We start from the raw sequence: 18,691 nt of genomic DNA, 5'->3' as shown, positions 1-18,691 counted from the left end.
TGATTGATTCATGATATTGACACTATCCCTTTTGTAGCTACCATCTATCTACTACTGTTCAAATAATTGGTGACATAAAGATAACCATGATAAAAGATTATTAAATTAACTGTAATTTTTTTTTTACCTCTTTACTACATGAGTAATCCAAAAACACCCTTCTTTTCTGCTTTGTTTTATATTTTTGGAGTATGAATCACCACAAAACCCTTTGATTAAGGTTTCTCTTTTTTGTTTTTCTCCTTCCATTTCTTTATACTATAAGGTTAACATTACAAACAAGGCAAGTTCTTTCTCCAAAGAGTAACATTTTTGTCATACCATTCAAGGAATTGGAATATCTCATGAATATTTTTTTTGACTTATTTTATATTTATTTTTTATTAAATATGGATTTACTTAATCTTGAAAACTTTAATAAATTCCATTTATACCCAAAACCCAAAGCCTTGAAAACACTTCACCCTCTCAAAGAAGGAATAAGATTACCAAATGTGTGAAAGTTTTCAACCAAATCAACATAAAAAGAGCATAAAGATTTCATTTCCCAAATTACAAAACAAATAAGAAAAAATCTTCCAAAATCTTCCCTACCCCAACAGCACCTTAGACACACTCTTTAACCGATTTAATCATGAAAAATTTGAAAAGAAGAAGAAGAAGAAAAACCCATCAATCATGAGAGAATAGGGTTAAAGAATCTGATGTGAACAATAAATTTTTAACCACTAAATGCATCAGATCTCCCATAGGTAACCCCAATTATTAGTACCCAAAGTTTTGAATTTTCAAAAAAAAAAAAAACAAATTAGCAATAGATAAACTAGTAAACAAAGAAGTGCTTTACTCTTAATTGTTTAATTAAGTTTGTAATTAAGCCCAACGAGGACAGATGGCAGGTGATTTGCAGAGCAGGACAAATGTCCCCAACCACTGGGCCATTCCCTTCCAGTTGTTTCCACATCCTAACATTGCACTCCACTTCCCCCCCCTTTCCCTCCAATTGCCTTTGCTTTGCTATGCTTCCTAAAATTTTCAATTTTTATGTATTTCCAAGTTTAGATTTTTGCTTTTAAAAATTCTATTTTTTTTAAGGGTTTTTCTGTCTCAAAATGACCCTGAAACCTTAATAAAAGCAGCTTGTCTTCAACATTCTTTACTCCTCTCTCTCTTGTGTTGGGTCCCTCTCTCTTCAGAACCCAAACTTGGCCTCATTATTAAACTGCCTCATTATTAAACCTTCTCTGCCAAGCAATCTCTCCCTCACTTCTCTTCATTAGCGTCCCCTTCCCTGCTTTCCTCTGTTTTCCCCTGCTTTCCTCTGTCGCGTGTGTTTTTTTTTCTTGGGGGGCTATTTCTTTTCATGGCTGAACAGCTGGACGACGCTGAGTTTTGGCTTCCGGCCAAGTTTTTAACGGATGATGATATTGTTATGGAGAAAGAGAACCTTAAGAACAAAAACGGTGGCAACAACACCGAGTTGTTGATACCGAGTCATGGTTTCCCGACTGAGTTCCCCTATGAGTTCGACTCGTTTGATTCCTCCTCTGCTCTAAGCTCTCCTGTCGAATCCGTTGTTGGGTCTACCGAGACTGAGAGCGGTGACGAGGATGAGTTCCTTGCTGGGTTGACTCGCCGACTTGCTCACTCAACGAGTCAGAAATTCACTGTTCCTGTCCTTTCCCTGGACAAAACCGAGGTAATTAGTTCCTGGGTTATTTTTTTCATGTAAAGCCTTCCTAGTTTCCAACTTGGTGGGTTTTTTTATTACTTTTATTTAAAGTTTGGAATTTTTTGGGGTTCTGATTCAGAAAAGTGGAGTCTTGGCGAGTTCACCACAGTCGACTCTGAGTGGACTCGGAAGCTGGTCAACTTCAAGCAATGGCAGCCCGAATGGCCCTTCTCAAGTTCCTTCCCCTCCAACAACTCCTTTTGGTGCTCAAAATGACACTTGGGATCTCATATATGCCGCAGCTGGCCAAGTTGCAAGGCTGAAAATGAGCAATGAAGCACCTAAATACACCAGCTTCAACTATGGAAGAGGCCTCCCCAAGGCCCAAAGTCATGCCGTCATGAGGAACTCGAGCTCTGGGCTGTATCCAAGTCAGGGTCTTTCTTATAATCTTGCTCAAACAAATCAGGTAAGCTTTTTTTTTTTTTAGTGAAGTTTCAACCTTGTTGAATCTTTTCTTTGGATTGTTTCTGTTGTAACTTGAGGAAAAAGGTGGGGGGGGTTTTTGTTGTTCTGATCTGTTGTGGGGTTCTTTTCCTTTGGTTTTGTCAGTATCATGGAAGGCAGGAACAAGTGTTAAAACCTCAGTGCGGTGCTGTTATGGCAAGGCAAGTGAAGGCAAGCAACTGGCAAGCACAGCTTCAACAACAGCAACAGCAGCACATCCAGAGTAGAGCAAGGAATAATAATGTTGTTGGGGTTAGACCCTTGGGGTTGCCTCAGTCTTCATGGCCTCCTCTTCAAGTTCAATCTCAGCAGCAGCAGCAGCCTCAGCACAACTCTGGTTCTGGCATGAGAGCTATGTTTCTCAGTGGATCTGGTAGCGTTAAAAGAGAGTGTGCTGGAACTGGTGTCTTCTTGCCTCGTAGATATGGCAACCCTCCCGAACCTCGCAAGAAATCAGGTATTAATAAAAACTAAACTTTTCAGCTTTCTTTTGGGGTCTTTTTGACCCTTGAAACAACATATTTTCTTTCCTCGTATCAGTGAGTAATTTTGGGGTTTTTGCTTTGTTCTCTTTGGTGTTAAACAGGTTGCTCAACAGTTCTACTCCCAGCAAAGGTTGTTCAGGCTCTGAATCTGAACTTTGATGATACTAATGGTCATGTTCAGCCACATATCAATCCCAGCTTTGCATCAAACTATGGTGAGCATCGGATGTCCTTTTGCACCCCAGGGTCCAATTTACCTTGAACCAATGTTAAACTTTTTAGTTACTAAAATTCTCATGGTTCAATTTTTGTAGATGCTTTGTTGGCCAGAAGAAATGCACTCTTGACACAAGCAAGGAGAGGTTATAGACCAGAGGGAGGCTTAAATCATGAAATACATCTCCCCCAGGAATGGACTTATTGACCACCCTCCCTGGGAAAAAAAATTAGTCCAAAAAAATTTCACATTCTCTCAACAGAGTGTTTGTTTTGTTGGAGAATTGCGAGTATAGTAGGGTAATTTAGCAAGTTTCTGATAGGTATATGGTATTTTGGTTTATATAAGGAAAGGAATTCAAGAATGTGAGTGTAGTTTAGGAACCAATAAAAGAGTATTTATAACAAATCCTGGGCTTTTTTTTCTTTTTTATTCAAGGAGATTTCCAGATTGCAGCGTTGGGGATTAGCTTATATAAGTAGAACATAATAGGAACAAATGGGGGAGAAGGGCATGGTTTTTTGTTGTTCTTGTTGTAATAAGGTGGGGTTTTTTTCCTTCTTCTAGTTCATAGGGGGGGGCGGGGGGGGGGGGGGGATTGTATTGGACTTTGTCTTTGAAATTTGGATTTTTACAAGAAAAAATCCACAAACCCTCTCTGTAATATCCCTTGGCAGTTAAATATTTACTAATAAGAATTCTATTTATTATCCAAATCCTTGTTCTAAGTTGCATATTCTCTTCTAACTATCAAAGGATAACAACAAAATTGAAGCATGAAACTGATATGGGATTTTGTTTCCCCTTTGCTTTGTTCAAATCTTGTTTTTTGCCTTAACAAATCCAAGAAAAAGAAACCCTTCGTTGGACTAATCATCATCATCATGAATTCATGATCATCACCACTTCATCAGCCGAGTGAAACAGACTTGCTTTGTCAGATAAAGGTTAAAGAGGCAGAAAAGCAAGAAAGAAGAAAATTTGCTTTGCTTCAGCATGAAGCTCTGCTGTGGTGGGGATAAGGACAGGAGGGGATAGAAGCACCAAAAATAAAAGTAAAGAAGCATTGTACGTTTTGAGCCTTATATTTTATTATTGGTGTACTAAGCCTAAGAACATCTTTGGTATGGAGGATGCTGCAGTACCTGACCCAGTCAAACCTCTGCATTAAATGCTTCTATTCTTGGATACTTTTTGAATGTAATTGTAATTTATTCTTTCCCTTTTGTAGGTTCTCCTTTGGGCAATTGGGTAATTTGGGTATTAACTTTTTATATATATATACACATATAACATATTGATGGAAAATGTGAGCCAAGGTTATCAAAAATGTTAAATGTATGATGTGAAAATGTAATAATGATGTTTTTCTATGTTGGTGTGATCATGCATTACATATGGAACCAAATCAATTACTATCACTTATCATGCCTAATTCTCTGTTTAATTAACAATTTGTCACCTATTGGGAATATTAAAAATTTAACGTTAAACATTATCATGATTCGGAACATTTTGTTCCATGACAACAGCTGTTATGATTTATATCTTTATTTAAAAAATCAGGTTTAGAAAAAGATGTTGACTAAATAAAAGCCTATTAAATCTTGGGTTTATACAATGAAAAATAATTTTTATCTCGTTTTAATAATCTCGTCGTGTTTTATAAGATAATTTGTGGTTTAATGATGATAATTTTACCCTAATTTCACTTGTAGTTCTTAGTAAGTTAATTAGATTTCAAACATTTACCAAGCTGCTGGCAAAAATGTGGAAGGAACAAGAAGAAAATCATAAGAAGGGAAGAATCCTATGCCACACAGTTTAAGGTTAAACACTTTTACCTGAAACTTTGGTGTTTTGTCTTTAGACTAAGATTTACATAAAATCATCATCCAATCTTTGTATCTCAAACATGAAAAAAAAAAAAGAGAGGAAATCATGGCTTTGTCAATCTTCAAGATCCAAGGCAATTTTGTCAGGACACATACATTAATTAAGCTGAAGCAGGCCTTTTTATCTGGTCTTTGAGGATGCTGCAAGTAGAAGGAATAAAAATGGGTGGAGGCTGTTCTCTGTTTTGAGGTTTTTAATGTTACTTGTCTTAACTAAATCTTTGTTCTCTTAATCAATTCAGACAGGCTTTTTGTCCAAATTGTACTGTTCCTTGGCACAAACCAAAGCAACAACAGGGATTATTATTGCCATGTTAATTACAGTAATTATAGTTAATGATTTCAGGGAATATTTTACTGGGGCAAGACAAACAAAGATATAAATATTGATAATAGGGTTCTGTTCATTAATTGATTGTTAATCATTTAACATACCACTCGTACTACTAGTAGGTTAATGAAAGAAATTTTTTTAAAAGATTGTAAATATTGTTACACTATAATGACCTGAATCCAAACACTATTTACCCAATAACTTTTCGAGTCTAAAGGATAATGTAATGTGGGTTTAGGGTTTACCAATTGTAATCACCTAGATTCAAGCAACATTGACTCAATCGGAACCTCACGTCAGGATGTAAATGTTTAATTTTTTCACTTGTTTTTAGGGAAAGACTTGTGTCCTTGACAGCATTTCATGCTATCACTTCAATAATAAGTCAACTGGAAAACAAAATGGTGAGGGTGGTTGAAGAGTAGTTTCCATAACAGGGGACTTCAATTTCAAATTTCAAGTTCAATGGCTCCATTGATACGTACAAGAATTGAAAATCCCTTTGCTCTTTTCATGGCCACAAAAAGGAAAAAAAAAGAAAAAGAAAAAAAAGGAAGAAAACCCATTGTTGACTCTATAGGAAATTGATTCATTCGAAATTTGTTTTTGAAAGCAAGCAAAAGCCAAAGGCCATAAAGGGTTATCAGAGCATGAAAATTCGACAGATTTGTCAGCACGTGGGGTGCCCCAAAATCTCCTCAAGAAAAAGAGTACATGTGACCTTCATGAAGTGAAAAATCTAGGTTACATTTATTGTCTTTGAGGTTATTGTGAGGGAATTCCTTCTTGAATCCAGGCCCATATCCTGCCGTCAGTTCAGTTTGCATTGGGTCCAAAATTTGGGTCTAATCAATTTGGTAGCTCATCTTTGCTTCACCATTGCTTTATCTGTTGTGCTTTTGGGTGGAAGGGGACATATAATTAAAGGGTAACAACCCAGTTCGACCCAACCGAACTGGTTCAGTAGCATGTTTTAGACTTGAGGAACCAATAAAAAGGGAGGGTGTACGACTGGAATATTTCGATTGGTAAAAGCTCATAGGGTAGTGTGCCTGGCAGTGAAATCCTGGCATCAAGACGCCTTACACTATGTGCTGGTTAATGTAAAGAAAAGAATATGGGAGTTGGGATGTGAATTAGGGACAAATCAGGTTCAAGATTTAATGCATTGTTATCTGTACAAAAGATTTCATGTTCTGGTTTTCCTTGGACTTTTCCCTCAATCCAAGTGAAACCAAAGTTCACGGACTAAACTACTCAGCACATCCCTAGTAATACATATGGTTCTGAAGTAGATGTAAGTCACTGTAAACATTAAGAATGGAGAGGCAAAGCAGCAAGGAAATGGAGCAAAGGAAAGGCCGAAGATTGGTGCTGTTTCCTCTACCCTTGCAAGGCCACATAAACCCCATGCTGCACCTGGCCAACATTCTCCATTCCAGGGGCTACTCCATCACCATAATCCACACCAACTTCAACTCTCCCGACCCTTCAAACTACCCTCACTTCACTTTCCATTTCTTCTCCGAAAACTTACCTGAAGATGGCACTTGCGCAACCGATCTCATTGCTTTCCTCTCGCTGCTTAACACGAGATGCGGACCGCCTTTCCGCCATTGCTTGGCCAATCTGTTGTCTGAAACTTCAGAGGAGCCTGTTGCCTGCTTGATTTCTGATGCTATTCTTTACTTCACTCAAGAAGTTGCAAATGAACTTAAGCTTCCGAGGTTGGTCTTGAGGACTGGTGCTGCCTCTTCCTTTTGTGTTTTCACTGCTTTTCCTCTTCTAAAGGAAAGAGGGTACATTCCCATACAAGGTATGATTTTGCCTGCCGCTCTATTACATTTGTTGGTAATATTTGGATTGAAACAAATTAATTGGAACTTCTATAATTAAATAAAATCAGACTTATATCATAATTTGAACGAAATTAAAAATTTAGAAAAGGTTAGACCATAAAATGAGTCTAACTTAATCTGATTGCAACAGATTCTCGACTAGAGGAGCCAGTGGTCGAGCTTCCACCTCTACGAGTCAAAGACCTTCCAGTCATTGACACACCTGATCCGGTAGATCTTTATCGAGTGGTAGCTGGTATGGTCAATCAAGGCAAGGCCTCGTCAGGCCTCATTTGGAACACGTTTGAAGAACTAGAACAATCTGCTTTGGAAACACTAGACCGACAACTTGGGGTCCCACTTTTCCCGATTGGTCCCTTTCATAAATGCTTCCCGGTCTCTAAAAGTAGCTTATCACCACAAGACGAAAGTTGTATTTCCTGGCTTGACAAACAAGAGCGCAAATCAGTTATCTATGTTAGCTTTGGAAGTCTTGCGGCAGTAAACGAGACCGAGTTTTTGGAGATAGCTTGGGGCCTGGCGAACAGCAAGCAGCCATTCTTATGGGTTGTTAGGCCCGGACTAATCCGGGGTTCAGAGTGGCTTGAACCATTGCCAAATGGGTTCTTGGAAACTTTGGGTGGAAGGGGACATGTAGTCAAATGGGCTCCCCAACAGCAAGTCTTGGCTCACTCAGCGGTGGGAGCCTTTTGGACCCATAATGGCTGGAACTCAACATTGGAGAGTATGTGTGAAGGGATCCCTATGATTTGTATGCCATGTTTCACTGACCAAAGGGTTAATGCAAGATATGTAAGTGAGATTTGGAGGGTCGGTGTGCAATTAGAGAAAGGGATGGAGAGAGGGGAAATAGAGAGGACAATCAAAAGATTGATGGTGGAGAAAGACGGGGAAGAGATAAGGGAGAGGGTGTTGCATTTAAAGGAGAAGGCAGCTCTATGCCTGAGTCAAGGTGGTTCTTCAAGACATTCTCTGGATAGATTGGTTCATCACATTTCATCACTGGAATCATTTACTTTCCAAAGTCAATAAAATCTCAAAGTAGAATTTGCTTTATGTCATTAGAACATTGAATAAGCCTATCAAGCCTAGTCAATGGCATTGGAGATCTGGTTAATTTTACTCAATTTCGAATCTTATGCTAATCGCTGAACAACATTTTTTTTTCTCTCCATGAAGTACTTCGTTTCAGTGGTTTTTGCTTATTAGAATAATAAATTTTCTTTCGTGCACCACTATATTCAGATTAGCCTCCAGGAAAGGTCCATTGAATACTAATAATAATACATTCCAGTCTTCAAAACACAAGATCAAGAGACTCTTTATCAAACGATAGCTCATAGCTGGGTTGGTCAAGCAACCCAAGTCTTGTTTAGGGCTGATTTGGAACTCATTTGAAGACCTGGAACATGGACTGCATTTCGGCATGCTGGCTAACAGTCAGCAGCACTTCCTGTGGGCTGTTATACCAGGTTTAGTCAGTAGCTCAGAATGGCTTGAAACTTTTCCTTTCAGTTATTTGGAACTTTGTGATATGTATAAAGTCACGTTTCCATCATTGAGGTAAGTATTGATTACTTTTCTTTCCTACATCCTTACAAAAAATTTAATTGTCTATGAAGACAGAGAGAGACACACAGCTAATTGAAAATAAAACAACAGATGGTAATATTTTCTACTTCTGTGTTGCTCACGGGTCAATCTTTTCCATGATGCCTTTCCTTTCTCATCTTTCTTCCTCCCTAGCTTCCTTTTTCATCCCCTTTTTAATAAGTTGATGGAGAATCATGAAGTCATTCGAATGGAGAACATGAAAGGTAGGGGAGTCATACTCTTCCCACTGCCACTTCAAGGCCACCTAAATCCTATGTTTCAGCTTGCTAACATCCTCCATGCCAAAGGCTTTTCCATTACCATAATCCACACTCAGTTCAACTCCGCAAACCCCTCAAACTACCCTCATTTCAGGTTCTGTTCAATAGCTGATGGATTATCGGAAAAACCAAGTCGTTTCATCAGATGTTCACGATCTTATAGCCCTCATCAAAATCCTCAATTCGAATTGTGTAACCTCTTTTCGCGATTGCTTGTCTAAGTTGCTATCTAGCAACGTGGAGGATCCCATTGTTTGCTTAGTTACGGATGCTTTATGGTACTTTACTCAATCTGTTGCCGATGGCCTTAAGCTTCCAAGGATTGTGTTAAGGACCAGCAATATCTTTTCCTTCCTCGTTCACAAGTCCATGCCATCTCTGCACGAAAGGGGCTACCTCTCAGTGCAAGGTACAGATCACTGATCTCATTGATCTGATAAGATTAATTAGTTTTCAGGTGTTATTTACGAGTTCAGTCTTTCTTTACTCTTAACTTTCAAGTGAGTCATACCAGGATCGGCAATAACCAAAAGTCTAGACATGCAAATTTGTACCTTCTGATGGAGAATTTATCATGCAACTCCTTTCTATCTTGTTGTCTCATTGCACTTTTCATCAAGATTAGACCCTAATAATCATTATCAAGATAACTTTTCTGAGATAATTTCTACAACGTTGCACTGATAGGATTCAGATTTTACTAAAGAAACTTGATGACAAGTTGAGAAGTCACAACACCCAGTTTCTTATGATTGTATTTATTTGTTTACTAAAGTAGTTTACTCCTTCTAGTACTATAAAACAAGCTTTAAGTTCATGTTTTGTTTTATGCAATAGAAATTACTGAAATTCTGAATCATTGCTTCTCAGACTCTCGAGCAGAAAACCATGTCCCAGAGTTTTCACCACTCAAATTCAAAGACATTCATTGGGTTGAAGCAAGCCATCTGGAAAGCGTACTTCAATTCTTGTCTATTATAATTCCAGAAGTTAAGGCCTCTTCAGGACTTATATTTAACTCCAATGAAGACCTTGAACAAGAAGCTCTAACAAAATGTTCCCTGGACTTTCCTATCCCAACTTTTTCAATAGGTCCTTTCCACAAATACTTTCCAGCCTCTTCCTGCAGTAGCTTACTACCTCAAGACCAGAGCTGCATAACATGGCTAGACAAACAAGCACCCAACTCTGTGATCTATGTTAGCTTTGGAAGTATAGCAGCTATGAACGAGGCTGATTTCTTAGAGGTAGCTTGGGGGCTGGCCGACAGCAAGCATCCCTTCTTGTGGGTGGTTCGACCAGGGTTAGTCCATGGCTCAGAATGGCTTGAACTATTGCCAAATGGGTTCCTAGAAATGCTAGGTGGAAGAGGCAACATAGTGAAATGGGCTCCCCAACAAGAAGTGCTGGCCCACCCTTCAACAGGGGGATTTTGGACACATTGTGGCTGGAATTCAAGCCTGGAGAGTTTATGTGAAGGGGTTCCCATGATTTGCCAACCTTCTTTTGGTGACCAGAAGGTGAATGCAAGATATATAAGCCATGTTTGGAAAGTTGGGGTGCATCTAGAGTTCAAGATAGAGAGAGGGGAGATAGAGAAGGCAATCAAAAGACTGATGGTGGATGCAGAGGGACAGGAAATGAGAGACAGAGTCAAGTTGCTGAAGGAAATGATGAATCTTTGTCTTAAGCGTGGAGGTTCCTCATACAAATCTCTGGACAACCTGGTTACCTACATGTTATCCTTGTAGTGAGTAAATTTGTATTTGCACTGCCTTTCTCAAGGAACATCGGGCCAAGGCATTTAATTTGATTGCCATTGGTTCTTTCTTCTTGTTAATTTCTTCTACAAGCTCTATATTTGGCCTATCACTAAACTCATTAAGATACAAATTGATTAAAACCTTAAAGCTTTCCCTAAGAAGTCAATTCTAGATAAAAGAATGCAAATTAATGCTACACAGCTGTGGTCTTAAGCAAGACAGAAGGCAACAAGTCAGTAGCGGAATGAGAAAGTAGAGAGAAATAATGACTATTGAAGCTAAGGCTCCTAAATCTTTGGTGAAGAAAAGCCAAAAGCTAAAAGCCATGGATCCATTTTCTTCTTTTTGTTTTCTTTCATGGAAATTTCTCACAAAGTGTAGGCATGCATCACTGTATGCAGTGGTCAAGCTGAAAGACAACAAGAAAAGCACCCATGTATGAGCTGTTCTCGACCTTTCTTCAAAATAATATTAGAAAGAGATGCATGCATATGGTCTTGGTTTCACCAATATATTTTTTCATGCGGATTCCATTTTTGTCTTTGAAAAGCAAATTAAATTTTTATTCATATACTCGAAAATGACACTTTTGTTGCCATTCCCAAGCATCCAGTTCTCTTACCTACCTCTGTTAAAATGTCAATATACATTAATTTTATGCATAAAAACTTTGACTATTAATTAATCGTATTTATCTTTATCCAACAAATCCCAGAATATTATAATTATTAATTTCGAGATGTGAAATTCCTTCTTAGGTGCTATTTTGATATAAATATACTATTTTTATTTATTTTTTAAACAATAAGTGAGAAATGAAAAAGTAATAAATAAATGAAAGGGGAGAAATTTCGATTAATGAATTAAAACAAAATTTTGGTCCATTTGATTACCTTTTATAACATGTTTGGTTAATTTGGTTTAAAAAAAATCTCTTAACCAAATTAACTAAACATGTTGTACCTAGCTCTGGGTATAACATGGAGACATGGTTCATACACATTGTCAAATGATTCATACAGGGTCGTTAATGTAATACTAGAAATTCTGGACATGTTGCAATGATAAACAGCTTGTAAATCTTAATGGCTGGGTTTGATCATCGGTTACCGTAGTCAGAATCCCAAAGAAAAACTCTAACTTTCAAAAAAAAAAAAAGAATCCCAACGAAAAAATATTGCATCAGATTCATCAGACCACAAATGACACAACATATCCCATGTTTCTGCATCAGCAATCGGGCAAACTAATGTCTCATATTCTGTTTTGCAGGCCACAATTTCCAAGTTTCCCTATTCATACGTGGCAGTACTCCTCGAGCTTGGTAGTTCTTGTAAGGTAGGAGACTAGGAGTAAACCATACGGACCTGGACTGATAACAAGGAGAGTGTGGACCCAATTCCAGACGTTCGATTTTCTTGCTCACCATGTCAAATACACCAATGTCATGGCCTACTAACGTCTGTTCTTCTCCTCCCACCTGTTGATCCCAATTGTCATCTGTGAAGTATATGCAGTTGCTTCTGCAATTGGGGATATTGGCAGTACAAACGGACCAAGAATTGCCCTCTCCAACGAATAATGCCCAATCCCGCAAGTGGTTTAATCTTTGCCAAGTCCCTAGATTGCCACCGTTATCGGGGTTAAGCACGTAGACCAAGAACCTTTTTGTGTCATACCTCTGCACAAAAGGAGTGCTGGAGGAAAATCGGAAAACCTCCAAAAGTTCTCCTGATGACTCGAGAAGATATATTCTTTCAACTCTGGAGACATCTTCAGGATGATAGGCAATAAGCCTTGGTGTTGCTTCAGGATCATCGGATCTAAAGCGCAGAAGCGTTCCTTTACCACAAATGGCATGGATTTGGCCCTTGAAAAGAAGAATATCTTTGAAACCATCCGCACCCACAACGGTCGTCCATCCAACAGATCCAGGTTTAGCAAAAGCCAAGCTATGCTTTGGCCCAAATATCACCATAACAAGAAACTCATCCTGGGAGTGGGAGGGGGAGGTCTTGAGTAGAATGCATTTGCGAATGAAACGAAAGGGATCAACAGGCACAAGCACACCAATTGGACTCCGAATGATGCTTAATTTTGGAAGGCTGAGTTGAGCTTGCGACAGCGGGTGTAAAAGGTGAGCTTGTAGATCAGGACCCATAGTCACAATCCAGCCATAAGGAGAACCATGACATCGCTTTCCATGAGCCTGGGGTAGCTCTAGTTCGTAAATCTTGTTCCGGCCAACACTATAAAAACTTTTGGTGGACCTGTTCTCTTTATCACAAAGCATGAGCCGTGGAAACCGATGGCGTGGTGCGCAGCGTATGTCTGAACAAGCAAAACGCAATGAACGACAAACCCCTGATAATGCGACCAAATCTTCAAAAGATGTAAACCGATTACTGATTTTTGAAATGACATCATCAGGAAGTTGGGAAAAATTATCTCTTGATAGGCAAAATGTAAGTAGCAGTTGAAATAATCTATGGTCCGTGTCGTTTATCTGAAGAGCTAATATCCACAGTACAAACGTAAGGATCTTAGTTGCTCTTGTGCAGAAGAGTGACACAAAAGGAGACTCACAATCTTTAAAGGGGGACAAAAAGCAACCGGAGAAAGTAGCTGTCTGATCATTTGTAAGTCCAAACAGCACCAGTAACGGTGAGAGAAAGATCGGAACGAGAGTGATCGAAAGCGGTAAATATAAAGAGTTCTTCCTTTTAAATGTAGAGGGGATGAAGCCAAAATTGATTCCTCTAAAATGTAGAAATATCGCTAGCCAATGACCTAACATAATTATAACGAAAAGGGTCCCAATCTCTTTTCTGCCAATCTCTTTTCTGCCAAAGGGTGAAACACCAGGAGAACAAGAATTACAAGCTTTCGGTACAGACAAAACGTTGACGGAAGAAGTAGCTGTCTGATCATCTGTAAGGTGAAACAGCACCCATAACAGTGCGAGAAAGACCTGAACGACCGGAATGATATGACCGATCGAAAGCAGTGAAGATGAAAAGTTCTTCCTTTTAGACGCAGAGGGGAAGTTGCCAAATTTGGTTCTTAGAAAACGTAGACATTGGTTCCAGAAAACAAACATTTTGGCTACTCTGGTGGGAGAGAGATAGAAAGTCGTCAAAACACAGAGCGTAGAAATCAAGTGTTGAAGTTGGCTTTAGTAACTGTAACTGGATTCAATGTCAATATATAGACAAACTGTTTTTTCTTTATGTTCCTTGTATATAACTTCTGTGCTAAGCAACATCATGGCTAATTTTTTCGGACGTCATCATTCCTTTTAATGACATAAAATCTAAAATTTAAAATCTAAAAAATATCAATTTCACGCACAAAAACTTTGACTTCTGATCAATCATTCCTTGCCTTTATCCAACAAATCCCAGAATATTGTGAAGCTCATTAAGTTGAGGTAGTAGGTCAGACTTTCAGTTGAGTTTTGCCTTTCTTTTGTAAATGAAAGGATCCATCCTTCTTTGAAGTGAATCTAACTTAATTTTCAAAAAATTAAAGAAGCCAATTCTAGATAAAAGAATGCAAATTAATGCTACACAGCTGTGGCCTTAAGCAAGACTGAAGGCAATAAGTCAGCAGCATAACGAAATAGTAGAGAGAAATAATTGCTAAAATTGAAGCTCAGGGAGCTCAATTCTGCACTTAAAAATGGATAAAGGTACATAGCAATAGATGGTCAGACTCCTGGCTGTGGGGTTTCCAATTTCAGCTCGTTGATCTTTGAGATCAACTTGAAGATTTTTTTGGTGCTGTTCTAGAAGATTGCTGAATAAAAAACACGGTGACCAGCTTTGAAAAATGGCACAGTTCTCACTTGTGTCAATTTGTAATAATTATCTGATTCACTAAAGTCTCCTAGTTTATGTGTGAATCGTTGAACTTTTAACTAAACTAAGTCTAACTAAAACACTACTGTGTAAACTATATATATATGTGTGTGTGTGTGTGTGATCCTAGCTGTAAATGAAATAGACTTCTCTGTTTGCCCTCTGTTTGCCCTTGCTTAGGTGTTATTTCTCTTTCAAGAAACTTCTAGACAACTACTTGATTCCATGGTTGCTTGGATCACTCCCGTGTATGGTGGGTTTGCTTCATTGCCAGATACACATGCAACAGAAATTCTGGGAAGAATTAATAATCCTGAACGGAAACATTGTGCCAAGAGGATTATTAAAATGTTAATAAGGAACTTTTTTGGTTCTTACTGATGAACCACTGACATACCATGAAAATTATAGTTAGCAATGTCAAAGTTTTATTGGAACAATAGATACTCATCTGTCAACATTTAGTCGAAACATCTCTAGGAAAATTGCTTGAGGTTTCACGGTTTTTTCAAGCTCATTAGTCTAATGTCCTCGATTAGACGGTCCAAATTGCAATAAGAAGACCCACCGACTTTGACAGATTCTTTGGCTAGCTTAGCCATTTCAGCTGCCGATTTCACGAACTCCTCCCTTTTATCCATCATTAAATCATTCACCATCTTTTCCACTGCCTTCCTGTCACACACATCCTTCATATCCAATCCTAGTTTCCAAACTTCACTCACAAACCTGCTGTTCACCTGTTGGTCAGCAAAATAAGGCCAACATATCATAGGCACACCTGCCACCACACTTTCCAAAGTAGAGTTCCAACCACTATGAGTCAAGAACCCGCCAACAGCCGAATGGTTCAACACTTCCTCTTGCGGTGCCCAACCCACGATACACCCTCGCTCCTGAGTCCCTTCCAAAAGCTCAACCGGAACATCCTCCCCCTGTCCGTCTTTTCCTGTCACGGAATTTGGCCTTACAACCCACAAGAACCTCCTTTTACTGTTAACAAGTCCATACCAAAGCTCTGTAAGTTGCTCTCTCGATGTGATCGTAATGCTACCGAAACTTAACATAGACAACGGATTGCTTTGGTTGCTTATCGAGCCATGAAATGCAATTTCTATCCTCTTCCCAAAGGCTATTGGAAAATTGAGATGATGCAACACATTGGGCCTTGAGCCTGGTGTTTAGCAGAGCATGGATGGGTCCAATGGTGTAGACATGAGGGCATTTGGTGCGTATGTGAGACAAGATAGGCCTATCAAGATCTTCAAACGTGTTTAGTATCAAGGCATGGGCTTGGGGACTCTTTCGTGTCTGCTTAACAACAAGTTGGATTGTTGAATTGGCCATGTCGCTTGCTCGGCAGAAACTGGGAAGATCTCGACATCGAAGAAAAGTTTCCATGCCTGGTACAGTTGTTATCAGGCGATCCATATCTTCAATTCCTTTCAATTTTTTAACAAACACCCCTTTACCAGTGTCAGAGGGTATAAAAGAACCATTCAAAACTTTAGGAAATCAATCATTTGACTGCTATTCTCTTAATTGCTTCACTACTTTCCAGGTTTCAAGTATCAATATGGATTTACATTTTTTATTACGTAAAATTGAAAAAGAAAAAGAATTACGAACTTGGTTGTATTTTGTCAGAGAAGAAAAAACATAGGCAGGCACAACACAATACTATACAGAGTTCAGAAATGTATCTTCATTGGATCATATACTTTACCTTTGATAGGAATCTCCCCAGCTTGAATTATATCAGGGATAGAATAATAAGCCCAAAAGCAACAAGCACTGCTGGTACGACAATAAAAGACAGGGATTCCAAGCTCCTTAGCAACATCAAGAACAAATCCTAAAAATCCATCTCCTATAATGCAGTCCACTGGTGGGTTGATGTTGAGCAGCATCTCTCTCAAACTCAGCTTGGCTTTCGTTTCCATGGCATAATACATCTCCAGGAACCAATTCCCTGACCTCGGATGATCATCAGGGAGACCATCAGGTACTGTCCTGAATTCAAATCCAGGGTATCTAGCAAAATGGGCACTAATATTGGTGTGCTTGACCAGGCGTCCATGGTTGTGCTCGGAGTTTAGGAAGGTGACTTTGAAGCCAGTGAGAGCTAGCAGTTCAGCTAGCTTGAACATAGAGTTTACATGGCCTTGCAGTGGGAGAGGGAAGATGAGAACATGAGGACAGGCTTTTGATTGCTCACCTTTTTCCATCTTACAGGAAATTTTCAGGGCTTCTGATTGAAGTGTGGCAGCTATATATTTTTATAGTGAAAGTTGATGTACCTGCTTTTATTATAATCTTAGAGTGCATCAGTTATTGTTGTAATTAATAAACTTGTCAGCTTCTAGTCCTATAACGATGAGAGCCAAATCTTCGGTAATTAAAAGTTTGAATTGCAGAATCTTTAGTTGCTTCAGATCAAACAAATATTAAATGTATTTTAATGGTTGAAAGATCGAGAGATTCCAACTTATAGAAGAACACCATGTGATTGCAACTTATTTTAGTACATCAACCACAAAACTCTGACAGCAACTATCAGCTAATCATGATTCTTCAAGCTTATGGTTTTTATGTCCTCAATCAGACGATCGAAATTACAATAAGAAGGACCACCAACACTAACACAATCTTCGGCCAAACTAGCCATTGCAGCAGCTGATTTCAAGAACTCATCCTTCATTTCCACCATCAGATCATTCACCATTTTCTCAACAACTTATCTATCACAAACATCTTTCATGTCTATCCCTAGTTTCCACACTTCACCCACAAATCTACTATTCAGTTGCTGATCAGCAAAGTAAGGCCAGCATAACATAGGCACCCCTGCCACTATGCTCTCCATGGTTGAGTTCCACCCACTGTGAGTCAAGAACCCACCGACAGAACGGTGGCTTAAGACCTCCTCTTGCGGGGCTCAACCAACAATGTACCCTCTGTCCTTAGTCCCTTCCACAAGCTCTTTGGGAGTATCCTCTCCCTGGAAGCCTTTTCCAGCCACGGAATCTGGCCTTACAACCCACAGAAATCTCCTTTTACTGTTGACAAGCCCATGCCAAAACTCCATAATTTGCTCATCTGACATCACAGCAATGCTACCAAACTTACATAAACAACTGATTGATTTGGCTGCCTATCAAGCCATGACATGCAACTTCTATTCACTTCCCAAAAATAGTTTGAAGATTGAGACGACACCCCATTTTCCAGGCTCATCCTTGTCTTGAAGTGCTCATTAAGAGGTCCAATGGTGTAAACATTGGGGCATTTGCTGCGTATTTGAGACAACATTGGTCCTTCAAGTTCTTCAAATGTGTTGAGTATAACTCCACTGGCAGTAAGGCTCTTTCGTGTCACTGTACCGTACCGTAGGAGAGTTGAATCTGACATGTTACTGGCTTGGCAGAAACTCGGAAGATCTCGGCACCTAAGAAATTTCTCCATGCCTGGCACGGCTGTTATTGGCCGATCCATGTCTTCACTTCCTTCATTGTTTGAGAAAAACTCAATTGTCAGCAGAACAAATTTTGTTTCGGCATAAAACTCATCAGCAGAAAATTAAAGATTAAAACTGATTCAAGTTACCTTTGATTGGGAGCTCCCCAGCTTCAATCATATCAGGGATGGAATAATTTGACCACAAGAAACAAGCACCAATAGTACGACAGTTAATGATGGGAATTCCAAGTTCATTAGCAACATCAAGAACAAACTCCAAAATCCCATCTCCTATAATGCAATCCACCGGTGGGATCATCTCGACCAACATATCTTTCAAAAGCGGCTTGGTTCTCATGTTCATAGCTTCAAAAATTTCCATAAACCGATTGCCTGACCTTGGATGATCCCCTGGAAGACCATCAGGAATAGTCCTGAACTCGAATCCAGGATTTTTATCGAAACGGGAAGGAATATTGGCAAAACGAACCAGGCGGTTGTGGTTGTACTCAGAGTTGAGGAAACTAACCCTAGGCCCGCTGTGGCACAGAGTTCAGCCAGCTTAAGCATGGCGTTTACAGGGCCTTGAATTGGGAGGGGGAAGATGAATATATGACGAGAAGAAGCTTGGGACGGGCCTGGTTCCATTTTTGCTTGAAGAATTCTTTCCAGAGCTGGAACGGTTTAGTAGCCAACACCCCTGTTAACCTTTCACTTGCCAATTAATTTTAGCCTTTAATTGGTAGTCCATATATATTAACCCTTC

General features: G+C 39.2%; 3 protein-coding genes and 2 pseudogenes across 5 annotated transcripts; 3 read left to right on the top strand and 2 right to left on the bottom strand.

Moving 5' to 3' along the window:
* The first annotated feature begins 1,150 nt into the window (after positions 1-1,150).
* On the top strand, positions 1,151-3,439 carry LOC18585980 (uncharacterized). The gene is made up of 5 exons (XM_007009079.3): positions 1,151-1,699; positions 1,812-2,141; positions 2,285-2,636; positions 2,766-2,879; positions 2,979-3,439. The coding sequence occupies exons 1-5, from the start codon at positions 1,364-1,366 to the stop codon at positions 3,086-3,088; spliced, it is 1,242 nt and encodes a 413-aa protein (XP_007009141.3). The 5' UTR covers positions 1,151-1,363; the 3' UTR covers positions 3,089-3,439.
* Positions 3,440-6,361: 2,922 nt separating this feature from the next.
* Positions 6,362-8,160, top strand: LOC18585979 (UDP-glycosyltransferase 76F1-like). Its single transcript, XM_018128673.2, has 2 exons — positions 6,362-6,926; positions 7,100-8,160. Exons 1-2 carry the CDS (start codon positions 6,431-6,433, stop codon positions 7,999-8,001), a joined length of 1,398 nt encoding a protein of 465 aa, XP_017984162.2. The 5' UTR covers positions 6,362-6,430; the 3' UTR covers positions 8,002-8,160.
* Positions 8,161-8,671: 511 nt separating this feature from the next.
* On the top strand, positions 8,672-10,683 carry LOC18585978 (UDP-glycosyltransferase 76B1-like). Its single transcript, XM_007009077.3, is given in 3 exon segments — positions 8,672-8,980; positions 8,982-9,252; positions 9,714-10,683. Coding segments are annotated over 3 exon segments (1,386 nt in total). The 5' UTR covers positions 8,672-8,746; the 3' UTR covers positions 10,595-10,683.
* A 4,201-nt stretch (positions 10,684-14,884) lies between these two features.
* LOC18585976 (7-deoxyloganetic acid glucosyltransferase-like) lies at positions 14,885-16,826 on the bottom strand (annotated as a pseudogene). The gene is made up of 2 exons (XR_016023124.1): positions 16,193-16,826; positions 14,885-15,908 (listed from the first exon to the last, which is right to left on the bottom strand). The product of XR_016023124.1 is annotated as a 7-deoxyloganetic acid glucosyltransferase-like (transcript).
* A 128-nt stretch (positions 16,827-16,954) lies between these two features.
* LOC18585975 (7-deoxyloganetic acid glucosyltransferase-like) lies at positions 16,955-18,663 on the bottom strand (annotated as a pseudogene). The gene is made up of 2 exons (XR_016023123.1): positions 18,073-18,663; positions 16,955-17,972 (listed from the first exon to the last, which is right to left on the bottom strand). The product of XR_016023123.1 is annotated as a 7-deoxyloganetic acid glucosyltransferase-like (transcript).
* Between the last annotated feature and the right edge of the window lie 28 nt (positions 18,664-18,691).

This window comes from Theobroma cacao, chromosome 10 (assembly GCF_053813885.1).
Source record: "Theobroma cacao isolate CCN51 chromosome 10, ASM5381388v1, whole genome shotgun sequence".
NCBI classification, from domain to species: domain Eukaryota; kingdom Viridiplantae; phylum Streptophyta; class Magnoliopsida; order Malvales; family Malvaceae; genus Theobroma; species Theobroma cacao.
This window is presented reverse-complemented; position numbering and strand designations above follow the sequence as displayed.

What these genes read in the sequence shown, in the direction of transcription:
- LOC18585980 (XM_007009079.3), top strand. Translation starts at nt 1,364, where the DNA reads ATGGCTGAACAGCTGGACGACGCTGAGTTTTGGCTTCCGGCCAAGTTT. An exon ending in TTTCCCTGGACAAAACCGAG is followed by an intron (nt 1,700 to 1,811) that starts GTAATTAGTTCC and finishes GTTCTGATTCAG; the next exon opens with AAAAGTGGAGTCTTGGCGAG. An exon ending in CAGCTTTGCATCAAACTATG is followed by an intron (nt 2,880 to 2,978) that starts GTGAGCATCGGA and finishes CAATTTTTGTAG; the next exon opens with ATGCTTTGTTGGCCAGAAGA.
- LOC18585979 (XM_018128673.2), top strand. Translation starts at nt 6,431, where the DNA reads ATGGAGAGGCAAAGCAGCAAGGAAATGGAGCAAAGGAAAGGCCGAAGA. An exon ending in AGGGTACATTCCCATACAAG is followed by an intron (nt 6,927 to 7,099) that starts GTATGATTTTGC and finishes TGATTGCAACAG; the next exon opens with ATTCTCGACTAGAGGAGCCA.